This window comes from Canis lupus, chromosome 33 (genome assembly GCF_003254725.2).
Source record: "Canis lupus dingo isolate Sandy chromosome 33, ASM325472v2, whole genome shotgun sequence".
Lineage (NCBI taxonomy): Eukaryota > Metazoa > Chordata > Mammalia > Carnivora > Canidae > Canis > Canis lupus.
In genome coordinates, this window is record NC_064275.1 from 26,510,142 (window position 1) to 26,530,682 (window position 20,541).

At 36.0% G+C, this 20,541-nt stretch overlaps 1 protein-coding gene across 5 annotated transcripts in view; it reads left to right on the forward strand.

Moving 5' to 3' along the window:
• Nucleotides 1-20,312, forward strand: part of SEC22A (SEC22 homolog A, vesicle trafficking protein) — a 68,508-nt gene extending 48,196 nt beyond the window's left edge. For 3 of the 5 annotated variants that reach the window (XM_035709868.2, XM_035709869.2, XM_049105401.1), the window contains 2 exons: nucleotides 7,118-7,183; nucleotides 11,935-17,529. In XM_035709868.2, coding sequence (XP_035565761.1) covers nucleotides 7,118-7,183; nucleotides 11,935-12,165 — 297 coding nt within the window. In that variant the 3' untranslated portion in view covers nucleotides 12,166-17,529. Of the gene's footprint in view, nucleotides 1-7,117; nucleotides 7,184-11,934; nucleotides 17,530-18,015 lie in introns of those variants that run through there. The other 2 variants (XM_025475072.3, XM_049105402.1) reach the window with 1 other exon arrangement.
• Nucleotides 20,313-20,541: the final 229 nt, after the last annotated feature.

A 20,541-nucleotide genomic window follows, 5' to 3' on the forward strand; every position in this document is an offset into this window, starting at 1 on the left:
TTAAGACATACTTTCAGCCTTCTCTGTGGTTCATCATTGTATTTTGTGTTAGAAATAACCTCTAGAGTCACTGTAGATAATTTTTGGTCAGGAAAAATAGATCTTTTTGAGATGGTGTGCTGTGTAAACGCGAGTGCAAATTCCAGGGCATGGGACTTAAAGTTACCTGTTTTAAAGTTAACTGTGGTGGAGTTACTCGGATCATGGTGGTTATAGAGGAGGCAGAAAGGCAGTGTGCAGAGGAAGTGCCCTCAGCATTTCTTTAATACTTGATTGAAGAGCCAAGGATTGATTTGTGGATCATATTTTTAGATCTAGCTGAAAATACATATATTTCCTGAGTGTGAGCAGTGCATTGATATTAAAGTTTACCTTTTTAAGGCCATGAATTTTAACTCCTTTCTGAATGCTAAAAATGATTGCCACATTTATCTTCTAGTATGTAAGTTGGTGCCTGAGGCACATTTAAACTTGAGAACCCACATGAATCAACATTCCTGTATATTGTTAACACTGTTTGAAGATGCAGTACAAGTTTGTTTCTTCTAAATTAACAAAACTGCCTCTTAGAGTAATAACAAGGAATTCATTAAAAGATATAGCACTGAAATGTTTTCTTTGGAATTTAAGTTCAAACTAGGGGAGCTGTAGGATGAGTGCAGTTTTATTTTAAGCTGGTAATTTGATTTAGGGTTCACAGTAATATGTAAATTAGATTATTTTCACTCATTTCCTAATTTTGTTCTGAGTTTAGAGATGTTAATAAGTTTATTATGAACTGACACCTCATGAATATAGAAGCTTTTATCACATTAGGTTTATATTGCCTGTATTCCTTAAATGGTCAACCTTGAGACAATGATTACTAATTAAACTGGTGCCAATCTAGAAGTAATTTGCATGTGGTGCATTAGGAAAAAATTGAGGAATCTGATACAGCAGTAGAAATGCTAGTCTAGATTCAGGATACCTGGGTCCCATCTGCCAGTAACTGACTTAGTGACCTTGGATGGGTTGTTTTATGTTTTTGGATTTCATTTTCCTATTCTTCAAGAGACAGGTTTTAGACTACATAGGCTCAAGGACCACTTCAGTAGTAACAGTCTAAGACTCTGATTTTGAAATTGTAATGGCTACTACAAAGCAGAAGTAATCAACTTGCTTTTATTCCTTGAGTTCTTTATTTCCCATAGATTTATTTCTACCTATTAAAGCTCAACAGAAGTTTTTGATTTATTTAGTGGCATAATATCTATGCTAAGATGCAGTGCTTGCTTGCTTTCAAAAGAAATAAAAGTATTTTTCCTGATACTATGCTCATTGTTAAAGAGTTGAGGGAAAAAGTATAAGGAAAATAAAAATCATCTCCAAATTTTCTCTTTATTTGTGTGTGTGTGTATATATACACACACATATACATACAAATACATACATATACTTTCATATCCATTATATAAGTTTATGCCCTTTCTTCCACTTAAGATTAAAAAGTAAATATTTCCCAATGATTACAGTCATTTTTATGGTATCATCCAAAAATATTGTGTGGCTTTTATATAAAGCCTGTGCTTATCTCTTCATCTTCACCTTTAAGAAAATGTTCTTTCCCTCTGTTAGTTTTCAAAGCAATATATTGGTATCCTAGTATTACCCTAAGGGTAAAAGTAACATATTTAAAATTTTTATTTGAACTCCTTAGTCTACCCCCTCCTTCCCTGCTCTGCCCCCTGCCTTCATCCCTCTGTTCTTGCCCTCCCACTCCAAACCTCTGTCCCACCTTCCCTCAACCACTAGCTGTTCCCTCAACTGCATTTCATCTCTTCCAATCTATTGGCTCTTTTCTCCAAGCTCATAAACATGCCGTAGTGTGCCGATCTTTAAAAAAAAAAACAAAAAACCTTCTTGATGTATGTTCCTTTCTCATTTTTTGAAAGAATATACTGTTTGTTGTTCCCACTCCTTCACCCCTATTCTCTTCATCTCTTTTGATCTCTTTTCTGCCCTTCATTCTTCCAAATCCTGACCATTAAGCTCACTGGTATTCAATTGCCAAATGCTGCAGCCACTCTTGAGGTCTCATCTTATGTGACCTCTCTGCCTCACCTCACATACTATTCAGTTTTTCCTATTAAAAGTGACTGTTTAATTTCAGAAATAAAATTTATTTTAGAGAACTTAGGAGCAAATCAATTACTATTAATAGTTTATGTTACATTATTCTTCTTGACAGTTTTTTTTTTTAATTTTATTTATTTATGATAGGCACACAGTGAGAGAGAGAGAGAGAGGCAGAGACATAGGCAGAGGGAGAAGCAGACTCCATGCACCAGGAGCCCGATGTGGGATTCGATCCCGGGTCTCCAGGATCGCGCCCTGGGCCAAAGGCAGGCGCTAAACCGCTGCGCCACCCAGGGATCCCCTTGACAGTTTTTTTAAAAGATTTTTTTATTTATGAGAGAGAGAGAGAGAGGGAGAGAGAGAGCAGGGCAGAGACACAGGCAGAGGGAGAAGCAGGCTCCACGCAGGGAGCCCAATGTGGGACTTAATCTTGGGTCTCCAGGATCATACCCTGGGCTGAAGGCAGTGCTAAACCGCTGAGCCACCCACACTGCCCAACAATTTCTTATCCCTTCATTTTCATGAAACAGTTTTCTCCTGTTGTATTTTTTTTTCCTTTGATATTCCTATTCCTAAGTTTATTTGGTAAACTTTCTTCCTTCACCTGTCTTTTAAATAATGGCATTCTTCAGTGTTCTGCCCTTGGCTTTATATTCTTAACTTTACACTTTACCTTCTCTTTGGATATTTTCATGATGGCCTTTTTTAAAAAAGTTAATCTGTACACATACCCACACATCCTCCTGCATATGCACATGCCTACAGTTTCAAAGCCTGTAATTCCAAAGCCTCTTGTCACAGTAAGTCATTCTTTTCCCATTTCTCTTCCCTAAAGTCAACCACTGGGTTATCCTGCTAGGGAGATAATGTGCATATGCTAGTACATATTTACTTATGCAGTTGTTCTTTTCAAAGTATTTCTATATAAATGGCAACATACTCTATACTTATTTGCATCTTTCCCACCTAACAATATGTAGATCATTTTATATAAGTATATGGAGATCTATTACATTCATTTTAGTGGTTGCATAGCATTAAATTTTTGTATTCCCCTTCCACTGCATTTTATTTTGGAAGAATTCAAACTTACAGAAAGATTTTAAAGACAATACAATTAGCATCCATCTGTATACCTACCTACCCTTCTTTCTTTTTTCTTTTTTTTCCCTGAATAATGTGGAAGTAAAATTGTAGGTATCATCACAATTTATTTCAGAATTATTTAGTATGTATGCCTTGAAGGACCAGGAATTCTCCTACGTAATCATCATACCTTTATTACACCAAAGATTTTAAGAGCAATGCAGTATTATCTAATCTAAAAATTCATATTCAAATTTCTACAACTGACTAAATATCCTTTATAGTTTCTTTTCCTCTCTCCAATCTGGAGCCAATCAAGAATTAAGATTTACATTTGATTGTCCTAGACATTTAACAACTCTTTAAATAGATGACTAAAGTAAGATCTCTAGATTCAACTCTTTCCTGAAGCTGATTTAAATATCTATGAAATATGATTATTTAGATGTCAAACTGGCCCCTCTAAAATAACGTGTCCAGGGATCCCTGGGTGGCGCAGCGGTTTGGCGCCTGCCTTTGGCCCAGGGTGCGATCCTAGAGACTCGGGATCGAATCCCACGTCGGGCTCCTGGTGCTTGGAGCCTGCTTCTCCCTCTGCCTGTGTGTGTCTCTGCCTCTCTCTCTCTCTCTCTCTCTCTGTGACTATCATAAAAAAAAAAAATTTAAAATAACGTGTCCAGAATGAACTCAGTTTTTCTGCTCTCAAACCTACTTTTCCTTCTGTATTCCCAATTTAGTGAATGGTATCTTTCAAATGTTGCCTTAACAAGAAGACTTGAAGTCATCCTAAGCTCTTGCCTCTTTTTGATTGTATGTGCTACTCTCTTTGCCTGGAATTCTCTCCCCAGCTTGTCTCCCTTTCTATTAGTTCATTCTTCAAGACCCAGATTAAGCTTTACTTCCTTGAACAAACCATTTCTGACCCTTTTTTTTTTTACCCCAGGCAGAATTAGATGTATCTCTACTAGTCTCCTTTTGTACCCTGTATACACACCTATCCCATCAGTTAACACTTTGGGTGGGAATTGTTGGTTAATGTATCTGCCTCCTTAATTAGAAAGTAAGCTCCTTGAGTTCATATGGATTTACTTCTATCCTAAGTCTAGTAATAAAATACCTTGCCCATAAATGTTTAAAGAATATTTATTGAATGAAAGAATATATTTATAGGTAGTCTTTGGCAAGTACAAATATTTTTTTTAAGCTCAACTCGACATGCATTTGCTGAATTCCTACTACGTTCAGTTCATTCAGGTTGTAAGTTTGATTTTCTGCCTTGAAGAAAGGTTAGAGTGGGATTGGGGGAGTGGGCAAAATGGGTGAAGGGAGCCAAGAGGTACAAACTTATAAATATGGGAATGTAACATCAACATGGTGACTGTAGTCAGTAATATTGTGTTGTATGTTGAAAGTAACTAAGGGGCAGCCCCAGTGGCGCAGCGGTTTGGCGCCGCCTGCAGCCTGGGGTGTGATCCTGGAGACCTGGGATCAAGTCCCACATCCGGCTCCCTGCATGGAGCCTGCTTCTCTCTCTGCCTGTGTCTCTGCCTCTCTCTGTGTGTCTATGAATAAATAAATAAAATATTTTTTTTAAAAAAGTAACTAAGAGTAAATTTTAAAGTTATCACAAGAAAAAAAATTGTAACTTTGTATGGTGATACATGACAACTAGATTTATTGTGGTGATCATTTTGCAATATATACAAATATAGAACTGTTATGGCATACACTTGAAACTAATATAATGTTTTATGTCAATTATACCTCAATTTAAAAAAATAAAGGTTAGGGTCTACTTGAGAAGATAAGGGTTTAAACAATACTAGAAGATAATCTAATTATCTGATAAATGATGCAGACAGTGACCTCAGGGAAAGAGAGGTTGGTAAATGTTTTTGAGTACTTACTGTGTGCCAGTTACAGTTCTGTGTGTTTGCAAATGTTATTTAATCTCTACAACTTTTTTTTTTTTAAGTGGAAATTGAAGTTAAATAGTCCAAGACCATACAGATAGTAAGGAAAGATTTGAACCCAGGTCTGACTGACTCCAGGAACTTGCTCTTAAATGTTCCAAAGGCAATTAAGAGAGTTACAAAGTGATATTGTAAATTAAGGGAAAAAATAATATCCCAGTAGGGTAATTAATGGTATATCCCCACAATGGAACGTTAAATAATCGCTACAAATCATGCGTTTGAGGAATATTCGGTATCTTGAGAAAGTGTTTGATATAATGTGTAGTATTAAAAACTAGTATATAAAAGTATAATTCCATTTTTTAATGTGCATATATTTTTGTACAGAAAATATCAGAAGGAAATACATGAAATGGTTAGTGGGAATCCTCCCAGAGTTATGGTATTATAGACTATATGAATTTCTTTTTTGTGACAGTCTGTTTTCCAAATTCTGTATAATCAACATAAGCTTTTATAATCAGAAAAAATGATCACTTAAAAAATGAAGGATTAAGAAAAAACAAGCAGGACTTAAAGTCTTAGAATTATTAAAGTTAGGAAGGTTTCATGTTGACCTTCTGTGCCTCTGAGGTAGAACAAGCCTACACATTCCAGACAGATTAATGGTTCCTATTTTAAGATTATCCTGCTAGGTTAAGCCATTCTCCCTCTGCTTTACGATCAGTTCTCTTGCCTAATAGCAAATGGAAAAGGAATTTTCTCTATATATTATGAGAGACACTCCCATGTCCTGTGAACATTTTCATTGTGTAAATATATTTTTTCTAAAATAAGGGCCAAATGTAATGCTCCTGCTTGGGCTATATGTTTTACTTCATAAAAACACTGAAAGAAATTAAATATAGATATGTAAGAGGAATCAAGAGAGAATAGAAAAACTTGGGTTTTCTATTAGTTTTCCATTAGTTTTCATTGGAAAAAAACATTCTGTATATGATGTATCTGTTTTTCCTCTGGGTGGCTATTTTTCTCGCACAGTGTGTGACTGTACTCATTGGGATTTAGCACACTCTAGTGGACAGTAACTTCAGTTTTTTTTTTTTTTTAAATCCTGTCAAATTACTTTATTGGAAGATTCAATGATAGGCTTCCCTGATAGTAAGGTTTGTCAATGCTTATTTGAGTCAGGTAGTGATCCTAGTAAGCAGGACTGACTTTATAGGCCACTGGAGTGTTGTGCTTTTTTTTTTTTCAGTGGAGAGAGTTGTTTTGTTTGTTTGTTTGTTTTTTGTTTTGTTTTGTTTTGTTTTGTTTTACCTTATGTGGAAACTTTCCCATTGGCTTTCATCTTTTCTTGGGTTGACTAAGAAAAGAGGCAGAGCTAAAACAAAACAAAAGCATTTATATGGGATCTCTGAATTGCAACTGGGAGAGCACAGTTTGGGTAGCAACCCAAATTGTGTCCCTTTAGGGCACAAAATTTAAGGTTTTAAAGAAGACCAAAAAAATGTTTGTATGTGTTGCTTACAAAGAATTTTGTTTGGCGTTGGCAGTAGAAAACTAGTCTTGCCTGAATATAATTGTTGCTGAGGCTGCCCCTTAGCAAAGACTCTTACCATAGGTAATTGCAGGTGTTTGGGCAGAGTCCTTGGAATATTTGTAGTTTGGCCCAGTTTAGAGTTCATGGTTTCATCAGTGAGGATGTGCATAAAGGCCCATCTCCTTCATGGCCCCTGGCACCATTTTAAAACCCTTTGACATAAGTGATTTCATTTCATTTCACCTTTCATACATGGGTAAAATGAAATTGATGGGCCAAAACATAGAGGAACACTGGTAGTCTTTCTGTACCTCACACTCCCTGGACTTTTAGGACTCTTGAGAATTCTTACATACCATTTGTGCATAAACATTATTGTATCCTATCCTGATGGATTCTTTTTGGAAATGAGCTTCCACCAGAAAAAAAGTAACTTTTAATTTTGTTTTTGCAGAGTGATGGTGAAGATTTTAATTACGTTGTTGCATTTTTCCTTGGAACAGCAGCCTGCCTTTACCAGGTAGGTTCTCCCCATTTTTTTAAAAAAACATTTTCCTATTATTGTTTGTTTCAGGTATTAATTCTAATAATTGGTTGTGGAGTTTAAATAAATAAAAATAATGTCTGAGTTCTTTGCTTCTCTTTTGAGCCTTTTTTAGCTTTATGATCTACATCTCCATTTTTTTAAAAGATTTTATTTGTTTATTTGAGACACAGCATGAGCAGGGGGAGAAGCAGAGAGAGAGGGAGAAGCAGACTTACTGCTGAGCAGGGAGCCCGATGTGGGGTTTGATCCCAGGACCTGGAATCATGACCTGAGCTGAAGGCAGATGCTTAACTGACTGAGCCTCCTAGGTGCCCCTACATCTCCATTTTGAATGGACTTAAAGCCCAGTGAACTTAATTAATGTTTACACTCTTCTGTGCCAGGTTTCAGTGGTAGTATGTCAGCTGCCTGTGGCAGTAAAGGCTACTTCTAGATTTTTTGGTGATTGATTATTGAGCCCAAGAGCTCTTCTTATACTTCAGCATGAGGATTTTATACTTTTGGGAAAGTATGAAAGAAGTGTAAAAGAAGAGCAGAAGCAGAATTTTCGGGTATTTATTAGTGAGGACTAGGACTAGGATGGATTGCCAGAATAGAGAAATTGGAAGAAACGAAATTAGTTGAAGGTGATTCCCTTACTTAAGGCAGAAGGCAATTAAAGAAGAAACTCTGGTAATGGCAGTAGGGATGGGGGGTGAGGGAAGGACACTTTGGAGGAAGCCCGCAAGGACTTGAAGACAGGTTAGATACGAGACTTACAGAGCCAGGAGGTTTTGCACCTGGTGATAGGGAACTAGGTCCTGGCATTCCTGAGAAGTAAGAGGAATGTCTTTGCTGAAATGTGGTAAAGCAAGCAGACCTTTTGATGTAACGTTTATTAGTGACACATTTCTCTGGCTTGCATAGAAAGAATGTTAGAAAGATTCAGGACTGCAAACATAAGGCTATCTAAAACTCAGAAGTCTCTGGTGAAATACTTTGAATATATGCATTTGACTTTATATAAAGATGGATGAGACATTTTAGTTTCAAGTGGCCCTATTTTTTTAATCCTCTAATTTTTCTTAAGCATTTGTATTTAGAAATTTTCTATCCAGTTTGACAGATTTAATTATAATGAATGACATTTCATGCAGGAAATGTGAACACTTGTATTTGTTAATGTCACAAGTACTTTAATTTTATGAAGTGTTTTTGTGTAGATTTTATTTTAAACTATAATCTCTATAGCCCTATCACACAGAAGACATTATCTCATTTTTGGAAATGAGAATTCTGAGGCAGTTTGAGAAATCACATAGCTAGTAAGCAGTAGAGTCAGGATTTGACTTTGGGTTTTTTTATTTTAAATATCATATTCATCCCACTATATTATGCTGTTTGTAAGCAAAATTACTATATTTGTATAATTTTTTATAATGCTTTGAAATTACAGTTTTATAACTTAACATGCATTATTTCATATTCTAAAACAATGAGGTAAATGTTAACATTAAAATAATTTCATGAGTAATTCTTATAAAATGTACTTTTGGCTGTTTTGCTTTAATAAAATTATTTTAATATATTTACATTTTTTAAAATTATTTTTTATCAAAGGCCTTAATGAAATAATTTTAAATACTACTAATAATAGCAAAATGAAATGAGCTCTTAATTGTGCTGATCAGCTCTTTATATTCCTTGTGTCCATTAAACCCTCACAGAAAGTACCACACTAATCTTGTTATTGTTGCCATTTTTCACTGAGGCCTAGCCAGTTCTTATAGTCAGTGACTCGGGCCCCATCTGCATCAGGCACACCTCTATTATATTTCCCAGGACAGCTAATAGTTTTGAGAGGAGCACTGTCACTCACGTGTTCTTTTACTTGAGAGAAGTTAATTGGATTCATGCTTTAAAAAAGAAAAGCAAAAAGCCAATTTTCTCACTGACGGGCATGAAACTGTTTGCTTTCCAAATATGCTTGAGCCAGAGTGATAATAATGCCAGTTTTTTCCACGGTAAAACATACCATGTTTTATCCTGTAACATGTTCCATCTTTAGGGTATTTTTTTCATTCCCTTTAGATCAGACCTCAAAGGCTTCGACTCCATGGTTTTGTTGCCTTTTTCTCCAGGTTCTGGGTACTTATGGACACACACAGCTCAGTCAGATAGGAGTAATCTTGCTGTGGAACATTGGAAGAGGAAATCAAAGGATCTGGAAACTAGAGACTGTTCTTTTTTCCCCGCAGTGCTTATTTTGAAAACTTTCCGACAAGTTGAAAGACTAGTATACTTAGAGACACTAATTATTAACATTTTGCAATTCTTTCTATATTACACTCTCGTTTTGTATGTGCATGCATATAGTGTGTCTGTTAGTTGTTTATAAAATAAGTTGCAGACAAATATGTGAGTGTGAAGTTGTTTTTCTTATTAAACTTTTTATTTTGAGATAATTGTAGTTGTTGTAAGAGAGATACATAACCTTTACCTGGGTTTCCCCCAGTAGTACCATCTTGCACAACTATAATACGTTATCTCAGCCAGGATGTTGATGTCAATGCTGGCAAGACAGAGAAAAGTTTTATTACCACAAGCAGCCTTTGTTTGCCTCTTTATAGCCACATCCACTTCCCTTCTGCCCCTTAATCTCTGGCAGCCACTAATGTGTTCTCCATTTCTGTAATTTCCTAATTTTAGGTCATGCTATGTAAATGGAACCATATAGTATGAACCTTTTGTGATTGGCATTATTTTATTCAGTATATAATTCTCTGGAGATTTATCCAGGTTCTTGCATTTATCAACGATTTTTTGTTGCTTTTTGTTGGTGAATGGTATTCCAGGGTATGGATGTACCATATTTTGTTTAATCATTCACCCATTGAAGGACATCTGGGTTGTTTCCAGTTTGGGGCTATTTTAAATGAAGCTGCTATAAACATTCATGTACAGGTATCTGTGTGAACATGTCTTCATTTCTCTGAGATAAATTCTCAGGAGGGTAATTGCTAGGTCTTGTAGTAGTGGTGTCGTTAGTTTTATTGAGATAGACACAGTTCTCCAGAGTAGAATTCCATTTTACGTTTACATTTTTACATTTTACATCACTCATATCAGCATTGTAGGAGTGATCCAGTTTCTCCCACATCCTCTCCAGCATTTGTTATCACTTTTTTATTTTAGCCATTCTGTTAGGTGTGTAGTGATCCCTCACATTGGTTAATTTGCATTTCTCTAATGGCTAATGATGTTGAATATTGTTTCATGTACTTATTTGTTATCTGTGTGTCCTCTTAGATGAAATGTCTTTTCATGTTTTTTGCCTATTTTGTAATTGGATCATTTGTTTTTTTCTGTCAAGTTTGAGAGTTCTAGACATCAGTCCTATGACAGAAATATAATTTGCAAGTATCTTATCCCAGTCTGTAGCTTGTCTTTTCATCCTTTTAACCAGGTCTTTTGCAGAGCGAAAGTTTTTAATTTTGATAAAGTTCATTTTATCAGTTTTTTTTCTTTTATGGAAAATGTTTGCAGTATCTAGTCTAAGAACTTTTTTTTTAATTGAAGTATAGTTTCAGGTGTACAACACAGTGATTCCACAAGTTTATACCTTTTGCTATGCTCACCACAGTGTAGCAACCATCTGTCACCATATGCTATTATGATTCCATTGATTCAAGTCTAAGAACTCTTTCCCTACCCCTACCCCAAGATTTTCTTTTTTGTTTTCTTCTAAAAGTTTTAGTTTTATGTTTCACATTTAAGTTCGTGACCCATTTTTAATTAAATTTTGTATAAGATTATATGAAATTTGAGACTTAGATGATTAGATTGAGGGGTTTGTGTTTTTTGTTTTTGTTTTTTGGACTTTTGTTTTGCACATAGCTGGCTGGCCTACCAGGTCCTTTATGCAGTTGAATTTATAAGGTGACACCAAGGTAAGACAAGTAAAGTTCCAGTTTGAGGGCCTCCATCTCCCTCCCCTGATTCCTGATCCACTGGCTGCCAAAGCCGGAAGGGGTTTGGGATAGGGTGCTTGGTCATGGGATAAGCTGCTATGGTTGGACCAGCAGATGGGCAGAAGGGAAGGTTTCACTTCTTCACAATCTGAATGACATCCTTGTCCTCCAACGTATGGTCTTTACCCACTTTTTGAGGATTATCTTTCACAGATAGACCCCAGACCAGAGCATATTTAAATTCTTTGATAAGATTTTTGTGAATCTTCATGCAGAAATCCTCCACTGTAGTCCTGGAATAAGCCAGCACAACTGGAGATGTATAGTCTGGCAGTTGGCCTTTGGGTTTGGTGTAAATCCTTACTAGTTTCAGATAGTCCCAGATCTTTTTCAATAGGTCATCAAAATTCTGGTGGTGATGGGCCGAAATGGGTACACAGTAGGGCACCTTATAGATGATATACAATTCCTCAATGGAGATCTGATCAATCTTATTCAGCACATAGATACAAGGGGTATAAACTCTGTTTCCTTCCACCACATGGATGAGGTCGTCTGCTGTGGCATCACTATACAGTCACATCAGCATTGTGAATTTTGGATTCAGCCAGAATGCTCTTCACAGTCTCAGCATCCATCTCGCTCTGAGGGCAAATGGCTGTGAGATTAATGCCTCCTTTGTCCTTCTTCTTAAAGCCATTGTTGGGGGGTTTTCTGTTCAAGCAAATGTCAAAGCCTTCCAGCTCATTTTCAATTATCTTTTTATGTCCCAAGGGTTTCAAGACATCCAGAACAATCAGGATCCAAGTTACATGTTCGGGCCACTGCAATGACTTGACGGCCTCTACCTCTCCCATCCTTGGCACCCTCAATGATACCTGGAAGATCCAGGAGCTGGATCTTGACACCTTTGTATCTGATAACACCAGGCACAGTAGTCAGAGTAGTGAACTCATAGGCTACCACCCCAGAATATACCCCTGCCAGGTTACTAAGCAGTGTTGACTTCCCCACTGATGGAAAACCCACAAACCCAATTCGAGCATCACCTGTCTTGGCCACATCAAAACCTTCTCCTGGCCCACCACCACCACCACCTTTTGGGGTAATGAGATCTCTACGAAGCTTAACAAGGCTCTCTTACGAGCCTTCAGCAGCCCTAGGTGGTGTGCTGTGGCCTTGTTCTTTTGAGTCCAAGCCATCTCAGCTTCGATCTCTGCGATCTTCGCTAAGGTGCTACTTAGGTGCTGCTTATGATGGCGAGTCACTGGGAGGTCGCTAGGGAGTGTAGTGGCCTCCGCACAAATTACCACCTCTCTGTTTTTTGAACTTTGTTGTTGTTTTTGGCTTATGGATGAATGGTCAATTGCTCCATTTTTTTAAAAAAGGTTTTTTTTTTCCTCCACTGAATTACTTTTGCATCTTTGTCAAACATCAGTTGTACATATTTGTATGAGCCTATTTCTGAGTTTTGTATTCTTTTATTGATGTATGTGTCCGTCTCTCTGCCAGTACCACATGGTATTGATTACCATGACTATATAATCTATATTAAGTTCCATTTTTCTAATAGTTACACAGTTATTTGGATTATCTTTCTCATTATACATGACTTATGATAGTTCGTATTTAATGATGAAGTGGTCTATTTCATTATCAAGTTTATGTGTGTAGAGTTGGTTGAGTATCCCTTAACTATCCTTTTGATGTCTGTATGATCTGTAGTACTGTAGTAATATTCTGTTTCTTTCTTTTTTTAAAAAAATTATTTATTTATTCATGAGAGACAGAGAGAGAGGCAGAGACATAAGCAGAGGGAGAAGCAAGCTCCCTGCAGGGAGCCGGATGTGGGACTTGATCCTAGGACCCCAGGGTCATGACCTGGGCCGAAGGCAGATGCTCAACCACTGAGCCACCCGGGTGTCCCTAATACTCTGTTTCATTCCTCATATTGTATCTTCTCTTTTTCTTTGTCAGACTTACTTATTAATTCGAACTTTTCAAAGAACCTGCTCTTTGTTTTGTTGGGGTTTTTTTGTATATTCAATTCTGTTGATTTCTACTCTTTATTATTTCCTTCTTCATGCTTGCTTTGGGTTTCTTTGGCTCTTCTTTTCTAGGCTTTTGCGATGGGAGCTTTGATAATTGAGAATTTTCTCTTTTGTAATATATATTTTTAGTGTTAAATATTTCTCTTTTTGAACACCATTATCTGTGTCCCATAAATTTTGATATGTTACATTTTTTTTCATTAAAATTTTTATTTTTTTCTTTTTCAAGTTTTTATTAAATTTTATCTAGTTAACATAGGTGTAATATTGGTTTCAGGTGTAGAATCTAGTGATTCATTACTGAAATACAACACCCAGTGTTCATCACAAGTGCCCTCCTTAGTCCCCATCACCTATTTCACCCATCCCTCTGCCCGCCTCCTTTCCAGCAACCCTGTTTGTTCTCTGTGGTTAAGAGTCTGTTTCCAGGTTTGCCTCATTCCCCCCTTCCCATTTCATCTGTTTTGTTTCTTAAATTCCACATATAAATGAGATCTATGAGGTATTTGCCTTTCTTTGACTGGCTTAGTTCACTTAGCATAATAATTTCTGGCTCTATTCATGTCATTGCAAATTGCAAATGGTAAGATTTCATTCTTTTTTATGGCTGAGTAATATTCCATTATATAAATGGAGCATTACATACACATATAATGGGATATATAATGGAATATATATGTGTGTGTATGTCTATATATGTTTATATATATGTATGTATGTTTATACATATATGTTTATACATATATATGTTTATGTATAAAATAAAATATATATAGAATAGAATATATAAAATAGAATATATATATATATAAAATATATAAAAATAGAATATCTACACACACGCACATACCCATACACTCCACATCTTCTTTATCTATTCATCAGTCAATGGGTATTTGGGCTTTTTACAAGAGGATTTTTATTTTCATTTAATTCAATGTATTTTAAAACTTTTTTTCCTTGTGGCTTCCTCTTTGACCTATGGATTATGGATTATGGATTATTTGGAATTAATGTTTTGTTTCCAAGAGTTTGGAGATTTTCCAGTTTTCTTTCCATTATTGATTTCTAGTTTGATTCTACTGTGGTTGAAAACACTCTGTGTGATTTCAGTTCTTTTAAATTTGTTGAGATTTATTCTGTGGCTCAAAATATGGTCTGTCTTGTTATATGTTCCATGAGCAGTTAAACAGAATGTGTATTCTACTGCAGCTGAGTAAGTGCTCTGTAAATGTCAACTAGATCCAATGGTTGATGGTGTTCAGTGTTTCTGTATCCTAGTTGACTTTCTATTTAGTCTTATCGGTTGAGAGAGGAGTACTGGAATTTTCTTTTTTTTTTTTTTTAAGACTTATTTATTTATTTATTTATGATAGAGACAGAGAGTGGGGGGGGGGCGCAGAGACACAGGAGGAGGGAGAAGCAGGCTCCATGCCGGGAGCCTGACATGGGACTCGATCCCGGGACTCCAAGATCGCTCCTTGGGCCAAAGGCTAAACCACTGAGCCACCCAGGGATCCCCATGAGCCACCCACTTCCCCTGGAGTTTTCAAGTGTAATTGTGGATTGGTATATTTCTCATTTTAATATATCAGTTTTTGCTTTGCATATTTTGTAGCTCTGTTGTTTGGCTCATACACATTTGGCATTATTGCCTTCGTGGTGGGTTGATCTATGTAACACTATATAATATGCGGTTTATAGTCTCTTTAGCCCTCTCTCTTTTTGGAAATATTTTTATATTTATATGATACTAATATAGTAATTTCTGTTTTCTTCTGATTAATGTTTGCATAATATATCCTCTGTCTTTTTACTTCCACTTTGCCTATATTATTTGAAGTGAGTTTCTGATAGAAGATTAACAACTTTATTTGTTGTATTTACACCATTACTTTTATTTATTTATTTATTTAGATTTTTATTTATTTACTCATGAGAGACAGAGAAAGGCAGAGAGAGGCAGAGACACAGGCAGAGGGAAAAGCAGGCCTCATTGCAGGGAGTCCGACATGGGACTTGATCCCAGGCCCCCAGGATCACACCCTGAGCTGAAAGCGGTGCTAAACCACTGAGCCACCCGGGCTGCCCTACACCATTACTTTTAATGTAATCATTGATGTATTAGGGCCTACGTTTGCCATCTTATTTTTTGTTTTCTGGTTTTCATTTTTATGTTTTCTTTTTCCTAAATCTTCCTGTGGGTTACTTGAACATTTTGTAGAACTCCATTTTGATTTATTTGTGGTGTTTTTAAGTTTATTTCTTTGTGTAGTTTTCTTTTTTGAGAGAGAAAATGAGTTTGTATACACGTGTGCAAGAGATTGGAAGGGGCAGAGGGCGAGGGAGAGAGAATCTTAGGCAGCCTCCATGCTCAGTATGGACTCCATCTCACAACTGTGAGATTATGACATGAGCTGAAATCAAGAGTAGGACACCTAACTGACTGAGCCACCCAGGTACCCCCTTGGTATAGTTTTAACTGATTTCTCTAGGTATTGCATTATACAGTTTTTTGGTGTTGTTCTTTTACTAGTTCAAGTGAAACATAGAAACTATATCTCCTTTTATGTCCCTTTGCCCTCCTCTGTTTATAATTGTCTTAAATATTTCCTCTACAAATATTTAGAGCCACATCAGACAGTGTTATGATTTTTTACTTCAGTCATCAAATATAATTTAGAAATCTCATGAGAAGGAGAACCTATTATATTATGCTGTTGACTGTTCTTTTTGCTTTCCCAGTGTTCCAGGGTTTCTTCTTTTATTGTTTCCTCTCTGCTTAGAGATCTTCCTTTAGCCATTCTTTTAGGGTGCATCTGTAAGTGTCAAATTCTCTCTTTCACCTGAGAATGTCTTTATTTGCCCTCCCACAAGATAACTTACTAATTCAAAGAGAAAAATAGTAACTTCACCATGGAGAAATGTGTCAGACACCACTTTACTGAGAGATCAAAGTTAACATCACCAATTATAAGATGCACATCACCTCTGTAGTATTCTTGCCCAAACTGCATGTCCTCACTTTAGTCTTGAGACAGTATCAGGCAAGCCAAAATTAAAGGACATTCTACAAAATAACTGATTGATACTCTTTAGACTGTCAAAGTCATGAAAAACAATGACTTGAGGAGCTATAGCAGATTTGAAGAGATAAGACAGCTAAATGCAGTAGGGAATCCTGGATTGGATTCTGGACCAGAAAACAACCTTAATAAGACAGCTGGCAAAATTCCAATAAAGTCTATAGATCAGTCTACAGTATCATATCAATGTTAATTTTGTGGTTTGATGAGTATCTTGAAATTATGCAAGGGGATATTCTTAGAGGGAGCAGGGTGAAGGGTGTACAAGAACTCTACTATTTTTACAACTCTTCTCTAGGTCTAAAATTATTTCAAAAGGAAAAATTATTTTTCCAGCTTTTTTACACAATGAAAATCACTCAAAACAAGTACTTACACTTCATTTTGTTTGGATAGCAGCCTTCTTTTTTAAGTAGGCAGAGTCCTAATTTTATAAGAACTAAACAGATTTAACAGAACATTTCCACATTCTTTCTGCATTGTTGCAGATACCTTAACGTCCTTCCTATAGTGAAGCCTGGATAGAATTTCACACAAGACCTGTGCTTCTTTCTTAAGACTTTGTAATCACATATAAATCCTATATTTAACAGATTGTGAATTCTAGATATCTTCTAGGACACTGTTCATTCATTCAGCAGATTTTTATTTGTGTGCCAGGCAGTGTTATGGGCACTGCAGATAAATGAATGAACAAGACAGAAATCTCACATCTCATGAAACATAGATCCTTTTGGAAGAATATATAACAAATTAAGCAAGCATATTTTTAAAGTGTGTTTATAGTTATATTATGGAGAATAGTAAAGCAGGAAAAGGTGAATGCCAGGATTTGGGGCTTGTGGGGGATATTTTCTATACTATATTTTTTAAAATAGCACTTACTACATCATCCTCTGTCCTCTTGTTCCATCTTTTAAGATATAACTGTTTGGTATTTTATATACATACAATACATATATATAATCTTTTATATATTATATACATATATAATCGTATATTTCTATATTTTAATTATTAATACATATTTTATATTTTATTATAATCTTTTATATATTATATGTATTATATACATATATATGTGTGTATATCTTTCTCTCTCTACTGGAATGTAAGTTCCATGTGAGCAAGGGCTTTATTTGGTTACTTGAAGTTAAAGAACAATGTCTAACTCTTAGCTGGCCCTCAATAAACATCTGTTGAATAAATTCTACCTCAAATGCTCACTCAAATATTCTATCTTGCTTAGTTCTTTGCACTTAGGGGAATTAGTAGATATTTGTGGATTTCATTAGCATGCAGATTCAAGTTATATAAGAGTCCATTTTGCTGTGGTTTGTTTTTTGTACTTTTCTAGGGTAAGAATGGTAGATGGAATCCCCTCAGACCCTGAGAATGCTTCATAGTTGCTTGTCACCTTGAGGAATGTGTTCAGCTTGGTTGCAAGGGAGTCATCCAGTTGTAACTCCATTTTAAATATGATACAAAATGTATCTTTTGACAAATGAAAAACATAAAAGGAAAAATCTGTTTTCCTTTCAAGCTGTAGAGCTTTCATAGCTGAATGTCTTAAAGAGGTTACATTATCTTATCTGTAGATAAAAAATCCCCTTATTCCACACTTATATTCTACTCTGTGGCCTGTTAAAATTTTATAGTAGAAGCATCTATTTCTTTTCTTGTAACCCTAATCATCTTTCATTTTATATTTTGAACAGTGTTATTTACTTGTCTACTACACCAGCTGGCGGAATGTCAAATCTTTTTTGACTTTTGGTTTAATCTGTCTATGCAACATGTATCTCTATGAACTGCGCAACCTGTGGCAGCTTTTCTTTCACGTGACTGTGGGAGCGTTTGTTACGCTACAGATCTGGCTAAGGCAGGCCCAGGGCAAGGCTCCTGATTATGATGTCTGACACCATCCTTCAGACATACTGCCCTGGCTTCCAAGGAAAAAGGAGGGAGCCTATCTTAACTGCCACTGTGATGAAGAAACTATTCACCACAATCAAGAAGCTCTGCTTTCTTTCTCTCCAACTATCCTTTTTGTTTTAAGTCAGCATGGCATGCCTGGGAGCATGCAGTACCTGCTAGGCAAACTCCTCATGTTAGCCATGAGATTATTATTATTCAGAAGAGGAGGAGACTTCTCTCTACAGGGCCACAACAGTGGAAGAACAGTCAGAAGCTACTGGAAGACTTGGCCAGCAGTCCTGAATCCTTCTGAAGAGTTCAATCAAAAAATATGTGTGGTACATGCTCTGAGGACCAAGCAGGAACTCTACAACCTGGGTTTGCCTTTGTGAGGCATGAGTATAGCCCAAATAAAAAGATGCTGTGAAGTTTATTTTTAAAACAACTTGCTAAATATCAGATTATTTGCACATTTATGGTACTAAGTTTATAAAGTCCAGGATGGTGTAGAATTGGTTCTTTTTCCTTTTATATGTTTGTTTGAATATTACTCTGGAGTCGCTTGATGTAGGAGAAGGCTTTTATGAGCTCATCTCTAGATCATCACAAGTATTGAAAACAAGTAACATGTTTTCTTTCTAGTCCCTGTTTGTAGTTTCTTTTGAAATCACTTTTTAAACATGATTTGTTAAATTATAGCCATCGTTTCCCAAACTTCAATCACCTGAATATTTACATTTACTATTGTTTCTTAGTATTTATCTTTTAAATCTTAAAATAGTTCAAAAACAAACAAATCTCTACTCCAAGAGGAAAACCAGCATCAATTTACCGTGAATAACTACAAAATAAAACAAAAAATGTTATCCAGTTCTAACTAGATACTAATGCCTCCCAAGGCTCTGAACCCAAGAAGTCTGCTCTTTGTTCCAGTGAGAGAGATGTTACCCCGCACCAAAATGGGGCTCTCTCTGTGGAATTATCAGAAGAATAAAAGAAAATTGTAAAGGGAATGACATTCTCACTGTGATTCTGCATTATTTAGTTCTGTGTTGTATACCACCTAAAATCCTCTGGTGTGCCACCAATGGTATGGGTCCTGCTCCGTGGAAATACTGAACTGTATTAGCTCCCAGCAATTCTTTTATTGTTTTATGGCTTTGAGGAGTTCAGCCCCTAGTATCTTAGAGAACTTGTTTGCTTTTTGATAATATTACAAAGGTTCGAACAGTTATGAATTGATATAGGAAGCACAGTTTGATTCCATTAGCAAAATCGACAACTCTCCTGGTTTTGGAAGGCACCTTCATTAATGATTTTCCTTTGTTTTCAAAGAAGAGATTCCAAGCAAAGAGTACATAAGGCACTGAAATTTGATATCCAGAAAACAGTGGACCTGTTCCATATAATTCCTATTACTGAGAGTATTAATTAAGCAGAATGGTCCAGAGGGGTAAAATCCTTGAACTACCATGTTTGCCTGAACCCCATATATGTAGGATGTCTGCAACTGTAAAATCTTGCCTAACTAGAACCTTTTTTGCTGCACTCCCCTTTTAGGAGAGTGAGGCCAAGGGAAGACAATAAGTGTGTAATATCAGGGATTTATTTAAAACAGGAAACTCTAGTTCATTTCAGTTTTCTGCCTCTAACAAAACTGACAGAAATTATATATATTCTGAGAGCTACCCCAAGATATACTACATGATCCTAAATCATCAAAATAAAATTGATTTGTGTTTGGCATTTTGTACTTACAGAGCCAGGAAAGAGCCAGGAAAGTGAAGTGGTTCAGTTTAGAAAGATTTTTCTGAACTAATGGTTAAAACAAGAAGAGTTCTCTTGTGATTTTGCTATATGTTGATACTTTATAGCTCTCTCACCTGTTTGGTTCAGTTTGGTTCTCCCTATTGTTCAGTTATTGTGTTTGGTATTTGGATCATTCAGCAAGGACACTTTAAAATTCATCAACTGTCTTTAAAGGCTTAATTTATTTTCTGTTTTTGTTGTTTTTTCACCAGCTATTTTGGATAATGGGATGTTTACATCTTAATGTAAAAAATGAAAATAGGCATAAATCATGTTTTATGTATAGAAATGCTTTCTTTCATTATTTGGTGTCTGCATCACTGAGTGTTTATATTGACTTCTCTGCCTCTATCATGTTGTTGCCAAAGAAACTATGAATTTGGAATGAAAAGTTTTTGCCACAAGTATAAAGCTCTTAAGCTCATTAGGCTTCTAACGTGTATGATAGTATAATATCTGCCATATATACTGTACTTTTAAGAACAAGTCTGCATTTACCTAATCATAATGAGTTTTGC